This window comes from Sciurus carolinensis, chromosome 2 (genome assembly GCF_902686445.1).
Source record: "Sciurus carolinensis chromosome 2, mSciCar1.2, whole genome shotgun sequence".
NCBI classification, from domain to species: Eukaryota; Metazoa; Chordata; class Mammalia; order Rodentia; family Sciuridae; genus Sciurus; species Sciurus carolinensis.
In genome coordinates this window covers 168352859-168365997 of record NC_062214.1, presented here as the reverse complement: position 1 = coordinate 168365997, position 13139 = coordinate 168352859, and the positions used below count along the sequence as shown (strand labels likewise).

General features: G+C 35.9%; 1 protein-coding gene across 1 annotated transcript in view; it reads right to left on the bottom strand.

Annotated features, from left to right (window-relative positions):
- The window catches only part of Slc39a9 (solute carrier family 39 member 9), a 47453-nt gene that overhangs the window by 31078 nt on the left and 3236 nt on the right, over positions 1-13139 (bottom strand). The window contains 1 exon segment of the mRNA XM_047539554.1: positions 596-704. Coding sequence (XP_047395510.1) covers positions 596-704 — 109 coding nt within the window.

The window sequence follows — 13139 nt, the reverse complement described above, 5'->3', positions numbered from 1 at the left end:
TTTTCTGAGTGACATTAAAAAGAACTATCAGGGGCTGGGTGTGGCTCAGCAATGGAGCACTTGACTAGTACCTGTGATGCACTGGGTTCGATCCTCAGCACCACATACAAATAAATAAATAAAATAAAGGTACTGTGTCCATCTACAACTGAAAAATTAAAAAAAAAAAAAAAAAAAGAAGAAAGAAAGAAAGAAAAGAAAAAAGCCGTCAGGGGGCAGGGGTTGTAGCTCAGTGGTAGGGCACCTGCCTAGCACATGTGAGGTGCTGGGTTCGATCCTCAGTACCACATAAATGTAAATAAATAAAACACAGGCATTTTGAAAAAAAGAGGAAGTTCTGTCATAAAGAACTGGATGTTACTGATTACTATAAACAATATTAAGTGAGTATTCATGAACCAGAGTACTCAATTCACAACTGCTAAGGGATGTGTTCAATGTCAAAGGTGTCAAACCATAACTGTTAAGAACCCTCTCAGGAAGAATTCTAGGGAAACATGAACTGTGCTCAGACAAAATACCACTAAGCTTCCTCCGTCTCCTGCCAACTTCCTAAATCAATAACATATCTCAATAAGGATCTTCTCTTTCTTACCCTCCAGAATATCTTCATAAAGTGCGTGTACTCCTTCAGGCACAATGACGGCCAGTGCTGTTCCACAGAGAAGGCCAGCACCCAAAACAGTCACCAGCTTCAGTCGCTCCTGGAAAGAAAAAAAAAAGACCACTGAAAAGACTGATTAATGAATGGGGAACAGTTTGTGAAGTATCTATAATCAGACTATGAACTGTATATTTGTGAAACCAATACCTACAATGGCCAGCAAACATGAAAAATGGTCAGCTAATGAATAATTAATTCCAATTAAAATAATGAGTAGCTGGACACAGTAGTGCACACCTGCAGTCCCAGCTACTCAGGAGGCTGAGGCAGGAGGATCCCATATGGTCCAGTGTTTGCATTGCATAGGGAGATGCTGGGTTCAATCCCCAGCACTACAAAAGAAAAGAAAAGAAAAGAAAAGAAAAGAAAAGAAAAGAAAAGAAAAGATTTAAAGTCACAAAAATGTGAATTCTTGTTGATGCTCTCTCCCCTTCCTACTTCTTTCCCCCTTTTCCTTCCCATGCCCCACCCTCCCTTCCCTAATGTTTTGAAAAAAGTGAATTCTTCGATTCAGAAATTTCACTTCTTGAAAGTGATCTTAAGAAAGAACTAATCAAAGAGGACCACCACCCTTATTAAGAGTGCAAACCTAAGAGAATCTGAATGGTCAAGAAAGGAGATAGCTAACTAAAGTGTAATACTTCATCACAGTACCACAGCACTCAGTCAGAAAAACTATATCTCAATGTCTATTCACGGATATAGGAAGTCATGATGTGCTACTTGTGGAAAAAGCTGATGGTAAATAGTATGTATTGATAATTTCATACTTATTTAAAAAGTACATAAAAGTAGAATAAGCACACATTAAATTCAACAAATTTTACTTCATATGTATAAGCATATGATAGGTAACAATTATACAATTTATAAAACATTTGTAATTTATAATGAACATTATTATTCATGATGAAAAAATGCATTTAGATATCAATACTAAAAATTATTCTATGGTTTTAATCCAACTTGATTCCAATTATTTCCTTTTAATTCTGGCTTCTCTGAGAGACTGCCTCCTGTCCACACAAATACAAAAGATTAGGTTTTCCTGCAAATGTCATAATTTCATTCTTCTTTATGACTGAATAAAACTCCATTGTGTATACATACCACATTTTCTTTCTCCATTCATCCACTGACAGACATCTAGGCTGGTTCCATAATGTGGCTATTGTGAATTGTGCTGCTATAAACATGGGTATAGATGTATTCCTATAGTACATGGACTTTAATTCTCAGTGGTATAGCTGGGTCATATCGTGGTTCCATTCCTAGTCTTGTGAGGAAGTGCCGTAGCGACTTCTATAGTGGTTGTGTTAATTTACAATCCCACCAATCGTCATACCCACTTTAAAATGGCCAAAATTAGAGAAACTGACAACACTAAATAATGACAAGGATATAGAGCAACTGGAACATTTGGGAGCATACACTGCTACAACTACTTTGGGAAACTGGCAGGCTATTGTAAAGTTAAACCAGCATTTCCCTTTTGGGTATTCACTCAAGAGAAATAAAAAACACATGTCTACATAAAACTGGTACAAGGATGTTCATAAAAGCCTAAATAAGAGTCACAATCTGGACTGGATGCTTAATGAAAGGAGACTGGGTAAATACATCATGGAATACTTAAGTAAATATAACTCAACAATCAAAAGGCATAAACTGGACTGGGGATATAGTTCAGTTGGTAGAGTGCTTGCCTTGCAAGCACAAGGCCCTGGGTTCAATCCTTAGCACTGCAAAAAAAAAAAAAAGCATAAACTGCTGCTACACATAGCAACATGAATGAATCTCAAAAGTATTTTCCTGATATATGAGTGAAAGAAGTCTTAACAAAATAAATATGTATTGTATGATTGCATGAGCCCACCTCTATGAAATTTTCAGAGGCCAAAGTAATCTATGGTGACAGAAATCAGACACAGTGGCTACCTCTGGTGAGCGAGGTAGGGAGAAACAGGTTACTTTCTAGGATGATGGAAATTCTCTAAATCTTGATTGGGATGTATGTTAACATTTGCTAAATTGATAAAATTATATTAAGGTCTGTCCTTTTCATTCTATAAAATTACATATTCATAAAACAAAATGAACTGGCAATAATTGACTCAGTCAGGATCTCAGAAAGGACTGATTCATTTGGAACTAGTCAATTTTAAGCAGCCTTCTTCACGGCAGCTCTCTGAAACCAAGGCCAGAAGTCTATGTAGAATACCAAAAAAGCACTTCCAAATTTTGTCCTTAAGCAATCACATCTGTCATTCAGATATTCCTTAAAATAACCCATCACAATTTTTGAGTCAATAACTGTGGCAAAACCAGTGGTGTTCACAATTCTGGATCAATCCCCATTCGGTAGGCCCTTACCTTCATGATATTGTACATTGTGTCACATGAAGGACTACATGGAGATAAGTCTTAAAGGCAGGAGCAGAGATGAATTTTTGATGTGTCCCTGCCATGAATTATGTTATAAGTAAAGGTGTACCATTTAAGATAATTGGGGGAAGAAAAGATAACTGAGAGCTAACAATTATACAGGATAATTTAAGATATTCATGAGGACTACAAACAAAAATTTTAAACTAAGTAAATGGTTATTTTCCTATACGCTGCCTTTTAATTTTAGTAATTCAAAATAACCTAATATTTTAGATATTCATGTTTCAAAGAGAAATTACCATAATTCCATTAACTTGTTTACATGAACCAAATTTCTGAATATTTATCCATTGTAACAGAAATTTTCTTAAGAATTTCCCTGAAGTACTACCAAGCTAGAAAACAGCTGAATCTCTGGCAGCTAATGCCATTACAAAAAAATATCATGGTAAATCTTTGAAGTACATAGACATAAAATTATATTCCTATGTTAATCACATGTGGACAATTAAATGCTCTCAGCTGAAGGAATATGAACCAAAGTTAGGTCCAAATCTTTTACAAAGACCCAGTAAAGCTTTTTATTCATCTTTAGAGACACAGGACAAATGTTTAAAAAAGAAGGAAACTATCTACCTAAGCTTTCTAAAATCCAAGTTTAAGAGCTAAAAAATGTAAGAAATTATCCTCTTTCAATACAAGGATTGAGAATCAAAGGCCACAGATGAGAAGTGATTTGCCCAATATTAGGTGGTGAAGGTAGTAAATGGTAGACAGGTGATTAGATGTTGCACTCTGCTGCCCTGTACCATTCCAAAACAATGTCCACCAGACAGCACAAAACACACAGTCCATTACATAAATTTTCTCTCCGAAAAAAAAAAAAAAAAAAAAGACAGTCATATGATTCTCTTCAAATGGTGTGAATCAGCAAAATCACTTAGCAACAGTAAGAGGAAAATCCAAACAATTAGTTATAATTGTTCTCTATTAACACATTTCTAAAGATACATGACAAAAAGAAAAATGAGTACTTCATAAAGTTGTATCTTTCCAATGTAAAGAACTATTCTTTATTCTGAGATGGTCTAGCCTACTTTTTGATGTTAAAATGTCCTTTCTTTTAAGAAATACTGGTGACAATAGTTTTGTTTTAATATTTAGTGTCCTTACTTGCCAAAATTAAAAGCAAGCAATACTGTACCAATTCTCCCAAATTTCAAAATATTACTGACCTGTGAAATCCAAAAACCTGGAAAACCTGATCCAAGTGAAGCATGAGATCATATCATAAAACATTCAGAAACAAAAGGATTTGAGAGTTTGTGGGAAGAGATCATCCTGGTAAACATGAGTATATCATCTAGCTTTGTAATTTTTCCCTGGGAGAAAGGCAGTGTGGGGTAAAATTACTGTGTCATGTTATAGTTCAGTTTGAAATTAAGTAAGGCACATTAATTACCAAATGAAGTTGAATCTCTTCACACTTTATTATTTGTCTCTTTCTTCAAAATTCTATCAGGAAACAGATTTTGTTTTTTGTTTACTTGCTTAGTTCTCGAGTTTATAGACAGTATCTGGCACGTAGATGTTTTTTCCCTAAATTGAAAGAATGAACTACATGCCCAGCCATGCAAGGCACTGGAGACGTGGTAGCTGCCACTTCACCAATGCAGTGGACCCTCTTTAGAATACTTGTGCTGGGAAATAATTCTAACATATTCCTTGAAACTATATCAAGACTTTTAAATAATTAGTTGATTCAGAGTTGTGGCTTGGCTCAGGGGAATAAACGTACATTTAATAAAAGACCATAATAGGATTCCATCATGTACAGTGACATAAACTGTCATCTGTCTAATAAATTCAAATATCTTCAGTGACATCTATTTTTCCAAGGAGTTCAAAACCCTTTTAGTCATTATTCCAAATATATGTATTATATGCATATTTATTCATATGGTAAAGCAATATAAAACTGTACTACAAAATTTTATCAGCTTGATAATTGTCTGAGTCTTTTGATCGTGACCAATATTACAGAGGTAAGACTTCTGATGAAAAAAACCGTGGTCAAAAAAACAAACAAACAAAAACAAAACAAAACAAAAACCAAGCTCACTGATGAGGGCTGCAGTTCCAATTTTTATTTGATCGGGGGGAATCTTGTTAAAGCTAAGTCACTGTAGACTCAACCTATATATTTCAAGCCTGGAGATGTGGTTCCATGTTATCTGTGTAACTGTATTCTTTCACACAACTGTCACAACTTGGGATTCAATCTCAATTGTGTGTTTATCAAAGTTAACAAAATGCTGCAGATTCTCTCCTTTGCTTATAGTAAATCACTAAAAGGGTATATTTAAATGGAGAACTACAAATTCCAAGTGTAGTTCAAGATGAAAAGAGAGTTCCAAAGCAATAGTTCCTGTCAGAGTGATGAAATATTTTCCTCAAGAGAGGCATGAACTGTGCAATGCCATTGGTTTTATGTTATCTCATTTTAGAACTTCACAGTTGTAGCTTGACAGAGCCAAAGGATCGACCAGCTGTATTAATTAAGACAACAGCTTGCACTCGATGCCATTAACTATCAGCACAAAGCTTTGAAGTCACTTTAATTTTCTTGGCAGACACCAAAGTAGTTAAATGGTTTTTCTTTTCCTGCTCATAGAAAACAGTCAAGAAATTATTTGGTTCAACTAAATATAGACCAACAATTTAAAAGCTCATGATATTGAAAATATGTGAAGCATAAACTACAATTTCCTAATAAAAAAAAAAAAGAAAGAAAAAGAAAGAAGAAGAAGAAAATCAAAGGTACATCTCTTTATTTCAAGATGAATTCCTCCAAAGTTCTAAGCACTGAAGAGGCAATAAAGATTTTCTCCATATTTTTAAAAACAAGTCTACCCTTTTTTTGGTACCGGGGATTGAACTCAGTAGTGCTTAACCACTGAGCTACATCCCCAGTCCTTTTTATTTTTTATTTTGAGACAGGGTCTTGCTAAATTGTTTAGGGCCTCAATAGCTGAGGCTAGCCTTAAAACTTGCAATTCTCCTGCCTCAGCTTCCCAAGCCACTGGGATTACAGGAGTGTGCCACCATGCTTGGCAAAACAAGCGTACTTCAAGGAGATATTTCCTAATATTAATTTAGTCACCACAGTATCTGCTGTTAAGTGTTAGTAACAGGAAGTCAAGAAAACACAGATCTGAATTTTGTTCAAGTCCTTGTAACTGAAACATATGCTGGGAAGCTCCCTAGCTCTAAGTAGCAGCTGTGAAAAAGCTGACCAAGTTCTTGAACCCTCCTAAGTAAGTTTCAACATGCTCCTCTGAGGTGCTACTATTACTATTATTGTGTAGCAGCTGTATACTATCTCACCTGGTACGAGTAGATGCTGTTATGACTTCTCTTCAACATCATCAGCTGCATGCATAAAAGCTTCCAAACAACCTCCACTACCAAGAATAAGAAAACAACTCAGACATTTGGGAAACATTTCAAGTGAAATGCTTCAACATAAGCCATTTGGCTAGTGACATATAGGAGTCCCCTTTCCTGATTCACTGGACTTTATAAAGGTTACATAATTCCTGTGTGTGTGTGTGTGTGTGTGTGTGTGTGTTCATTCTTGGGGATTGAAACTAGGGGTACTACACCACTGAGCTACATCTCCGGACCTGTTTGCCTAGCCTGCCTCAGACTTATTAGTCACTGGGATTATAGGTATGTGCCACCAAGTCCAGCTGGTTATCTCCTACAAGAGGTAATAACAGGTATGTGCACCAAGTCCAGCTGGTTACCTCCTACAAGAGGTAATAACAAGCAATATAAAGGTATCTAACTGAACTGAGCAAACTGATAAAAATATTAAATGAGTAAACTTTTTTGGTGGTGGTAGAGAGTACAGGGGATTGAATCCAGGGGTGTTTTACTACTGCCTACATCTCCAGTCTTTTCTTTTCTTTCTTTTAAGACAGGGTCTTGCTAATTGCCAAGACTGGCCTAAAACTTGCCATCCTCCTGCCTCAGTTTCCCGAATTGCTTGGATTACAGGCATGCGCCACCACACCCAGCTCAAGTCAGTAACTTTTTAAAATGAATAATACTCGGGCAGGGTTGTAGCTCAGTGATAGAGTGCTTGCCTCACATGTGTGAGGCACTGGGTTAGATCCTTAGCACCACATAAAAATAAATAAATAAAAAAAAGGTATTGTGTCCATCTACAACTAAAAATGCTTTAAAATAAATGAATAATACTTATGTTTGTAAAGATACAGTGTCATTTGCATTTATTGGAAAAAATGCATTTTAAATTAGCAATAGATAGATTGAGAAACTTCTTAGGGGCACGGTTGCATAAGCTGTCATCCCAGCAATTTAGGAGGATGAGGCAGGAGATTCCCAAGGTTGAGGCCAGCCCTATAAATGGAGACTCTCAGCAACTTAGAGAGACCCTGTCTCAAAATAAAATATTTTAAAAAAGGGCTGGGATGAGCTCAGTGGTTTAAACCCTAGTACCAAAACAAAAACAAAAACAAAAACAAAACAAAAAGAATTTATTAGGATGGGGCTATAATTCAGTATTACAGCACTTGCCTAACATACTTGAAGCCCTGGGTTTGGCCCCCAGCACCCCCCCAAATATAAAATTAAAGTAAAAAGAGAACATTTATACCCTTTGACCCTATCATTCTAAATAATCTGAAATATGGCCATAGTTTAGACACAAGAATATCCATACTAGCCAGGAGCGGTGGAGTACACCTGTAATCCCAGCAGCTTGGGAGGCTGAGGCAGGTATCTTTTTATATGTTATGATTTGTGATTTTATTTTCCTATTATATATTATAGTAGTTTTAAATTTTCCCACAAACTGCCTCTGTATATATAGTCAGGCCTTTCAAAAAATTGTTAATTTAACTAAAGGTCACATAAACAGTGGCTTGTAGCTACTAAACTTTGAGGCTCAGTTTCTTCATATTATGAACAGGTAAGAATTCTTCCTTTTCAAGGTTACTGTTAAAATCAACATAGAACCTGACACATAAATTGACACGTAGTTATTATTAATTATTGTACTGTGGTGAAAACTGCACTTTGAGGTTTTGTGATAATTGGGAATGTTTTGTCTTTTCCTGCCTGGAAGTCATGCTGTGACTTATTTCCTCTGCTGGCTCCCACACCCTTCTAGTTCCCTGTTCCTAGTCTACAGATGGCTTAGGAATCAGATAATCTTCTCTAGAGGTTCTAGACTAGCAACTTGCAAACACAAGTTGTTTGGCATACACAGTGCACCAAAAATTTGCACTCCAGGGTATTGGGAAAAGCTGTTGACGGGAAAGTTGTCATGCTGCAGATGCTCCTATGAAACCACCTGAAAGGGGTGCCAGCGGAAACTACCAACTGCAGGCAGGGGTGGTGGATGTGTGTGCAGCAGGAGTTTTGGGGCCTGAATAGCTGCCCACAGTGCAGAAGCTGTCTCCTGGGAGTCTCCCTGGAGAATGACGACTCCTCATGCCTGCAACCAGGAAGCTGGGTACATTGTAGGGGAGGTTTCCTCACTATAGGATTCGGTGCCAGAGAAGCTGCCTAGGAGGGTGCTAAGCAACATGCTAAAACCCAGAGGGAAAACCCCTTCCTTCTATAATTTCTCTCCAGTACCCTCTATTGACAAGGCTTAACATCCTGCCAACTGGCAGAAGAAAAAATATTTAACAGGCCCAGATGCATTTTTACAGTGTAGTCAATGAAAAGTGAATTTGGACTTGAGAAGCAATAAATTGATAACTGCACTCTAGCAAATAAAAATGCTTACTCTTCAGGCTATTTGGCTAATTAAAAACTTTCTGGTTGTTTAGATTAATGAGATTTCTGGATGGCCAAGTTCTATACAAGAAAGGTGCTACCAATATTCTTCTCCTTCCTCATTATTATAATAACATTTATTAAGTATTTAGTGTACCATTCCCATTTATTATATTTACTTACAACAATCCCATGAGATAGTTACTCCTGTTATCTCCACCCTACAGAGAGGAAACGGAGGCCTAGAAGTAATCTGCCCAGATTTACGCTGCCCGTAAACGGCAGAGGCCAGATATGACCCAAGAAGTCTAGACCCAGAATCTATACTCTTAAGCAGCATGTTAAAATTGCTTCTCATCAAGCCCATTCCATTGTTTAGTGTTTATTTTTGCTTCTACCATCTGTCTTTCCCCAATATGCCTTTGTCAAATGCATCAAGAATGAATGTGGGGGGCTGGGGATTGAACTCAGTGGTAGAGTACACACCTTGAATGCACAAAGCCTAGGGTTCAATCCCACCAATTTAAAAAAGTGGTTGAGGTATAGCTAAGTGGTACAGCTCATTTAACATGCCTGAGGCCCTGGGCTAGACGGTCAGTACCAAAAAGAAAAGGAAAGGAAGACATGTACAACAAAGTGTAGAAGCTGGGGTACAGTATTTTAAATAGAAAATTGAGCCCTAATAAATACAGGGCTTGCAATGGATAGTTTAATGTAATTACCTAATAATCAGTCTCAATACCGTCATCTTAAAACCCACATAATTGGGACAGAAAAATTTCCAGCCCAACAAATACTACTACCAGTTCAATAAAATTAGAAATTGAACATGAGTATTCAAGGAAGATTATAGTTTCTATAATTCTCTCGTAGGCTTCAATAAAATATCAGTAGCCATACTTAGCACTACTATTTGTTACCTGGAATTCCAAACTGAGGGGATCTTAAATCTCATTATCATTCACAAGAGTCACATCTCTAAATTCTCCAATTAGGGGAGAGATTAAGAAGACTGTCAGAAACATTCTGAATCCATTTCATGCCTTCATCCCTCAAAAAAGAAATCACTTCTTGAACAGTACAATTTAGGTTTGATTGAACTGTAAAGATGTCAAGTGTGAAATTAATCTTGGATAGCTCACAATGGGAACTATTTCAGAGTCCAATTCAGCAGGTGTTAATTTAAAGGGCATTTACAACATATCTGCTTTTTTTTTTTTTTTCTTACAGATTTTAGTATTTGGAGATTGTTTACCTCTGGAATTTCACATTCTGCGACACCAACTAGCACAAGGCATGATAAATGTTATGGAAGGCAAATGTAGTGCTGTTAAAGATGTTCCTAGGGGGCTGGGGTTGTAGCTCAGTGGTAGAGCACTTGCCTAGCATGTGTTCGATCCTTAGCACCACATATAAATAAACAAATAAAATAAAGGCATTCTATCCAGATATAACACAACATAAAAATAATATTTTAAAAAAGTTCCTAATATGAAGAACTAAAAGTACTAATTTAGATAGATCATATTTTTATTTCTTCTTTACAGAGTGACCATCAGGCAATGTCATCTAGTGTTCAAGTGCTCTGGCCTTGGGAATCACAGACTTAACTTCAAATCTCACCTCTACAAAAGTTTGTAACCTCTCCAAGCTTGTGAATGTGTATTTGTAAATTGAGGTATAACAGTATCTCCTTATCTTATCTAAAGGATTAAATAAAATAACACATATAAGTACTCAATGAACAGTAGCTATTACTATTATTAGGTAGGTAAGTCTTAATTATGTTTTTTCATATTGTATCCTGTAAAAAATTTTTTCAGAAAAATAGTATCAAATTAGATCATGTCCAGATTGTATTTTATCTAAACTTCATTTTATCAACCAAAGATCCCTACAAAAATAATAATCTACAGTTCAATCTGAGGAAAGACACATTACTGACTGTTTTCCAGATATGGGATAAAATTACTGAGGTTGCAAAGTTTAAAATCTTGAAGATAGAAATAAAATTCCAGGGGGATGGAGGGTAAGAGAAGAATGGAGGAACTTTAGATTACCTAGAGGGAAATGAGAGGGGGGAGGGGGCAGGAGTATGAAAGATGGTGGAATGAGACAGACATCATTACCCTATGTACACATATGATTACACGAATGGTGTGAATCTACATTGTGCACAACCATAGAAATGAAAAGCTATACCCATTCATGTACAATGAATCAAATTGCAATCTGTAAAAATAAAATAAAAATACCAAATGAGATAATATGGATGGAATGTATATCCAAGACTCTTAACACAGAACCTGGCATGTGGGAGGCACTTAAAAAGTATTTGAATTGAATCTAATTCAGTTGTTATTGGTTGAAAATAAGTATCTAGATGAAAAAAAAATAAAAAATTAAAAAATAATAAAATTCCAAACAGGTATAAGAGAAAAAAAGGTTAATTACACTTGACAATGCAAAAGTCCTTAAAAACGCAACTTTGTCAAACCTACTTCACAGAGAACCAATTGGAGAAAAAACACACTAAACAAATTTGTTCTTCAATCAAGTAAGCTTTGATTTGATGGTTAAGTAAACCCCCCAAAGATAACAATTATGAGAGAATTGATTATTATAATGAACACAAAAATAAAACTTTAAAATGTTAAAGAACAAAGCTTAAAATGGAAATAAGTATAATAAAAAAAGACAGTTAGATGTTAAGAAAAATAGTATAAAACAGGGAGGTTACAGGAAAAGCCAGGCCTCTCCAAGTGGAACACTTGAATAGGATTGCCAATCCCAAAACAAGACCTTTGAATTCCAAACAAATTACTGAGTAGTTTCTGAGACTGGGAGGAGAAGGAACAGGAGGGAGGAGTTATAAATTATAAATCTAAACAGTTATAAGATGAAACTCCTAAAAGAATTTTCATAATCAGTACTGAGCATCCTCCTCAACATTTTCAGAAGTTCTTTCTATGTTCTGCACATAGTCTTAAGCCCTGTGCTTGTATCATTTCCTTTCATCTTCACCACTATCCTCGAGCTTTCTAACAGAAGAGATTTGGATGTCAAATAGCTCACTCAAGTAGTGACCCTGATTTGGAACTACACTGTCTCGGGCAGTTCCTTTTGAAATTAGTGCATTATTAATCATACTAAATTTTTAAATCATCTCAAAAGTAGCACTACTTTCATTTACCTGCTTATGAACTTAGGCTGTTTTAACAATGAAAAATGTGGCACTACAACCCAAACTGCTCTGCAATAAGAGAAGTTCACAAACTGGAAGTCTCCAGAATTATTATAGCAATAGGATCATTACAATTATAGGAATAATTTTATGTATGTACAATACAGTAACAATACTCATGGGCATATAGTCTGCATGCCTTTTTTCTACTTCATTTCATTTTACAAATGTATTGGTCTGGATTGGAACAGAAATTTAAAACAAAAATAATCCTCTAGCAATGAACCTAAGATCACAATTTGGCCATCTGTTTGTAACTAATTTCCTTCATCATCAGAGCAGCTGCTGAGTTTGTAGAGGTAATATAGGTTCTAAACCTATTTATATAGCATTGTTATTAAGAGCCGAGCCAAAGAAAACTGCTCATTTGCAACAGAATCTAAAAAACATCAGATGGTGTCCAACTCCTTTACCAGACGGACCTCATTTTTGGCCTCCTTTACAAGTTTAGCTTTTCTCCTTCCCATATGCTGAAAAAATTAGCAAATTAATTATCATAGTCATTAATAACTGCATTTGAAATCAGAGTTTTTTCCTCCTTTGTTTTGTGAATTGTTTAGGGCACGATGGTACAGTTGCTAGGTCCGACGGCAAAGAAAGTCACAAAAGTATAAAAAAAGGGTGGTTTTGAGGGTGAGGCAAGTTGGAGAAAGTGAAAGAGAATTACATCACACACAACTCTTCCTGTGACTCTGCTACAGCAATTGTCAAACTACTTGATTTTAACACATTTCTAAATATCAACCCCGCCATAATTAATGTTTGATTGGTCATCTGACTTTATTATGGCTCTGAGAAATTCTGAAGAAGAAAGTATTGAACAACAAAGGAGAGCAAGATTAAGAACATGAATTAAAGGCCTATCTTTTCATATAAATGACAGTGAACTATAAATAAAGTAGGTTTACCTGCTCCTCTTCTCTTATTCATAAATACACTAGACCTTAAAAAAAGCTAGACTGCCTTAAAAAGGTAAGTCTTTTAGCCAATTTAGGAGTTTAGGGAGTTATTTCCTAAAGGGAGTAACTG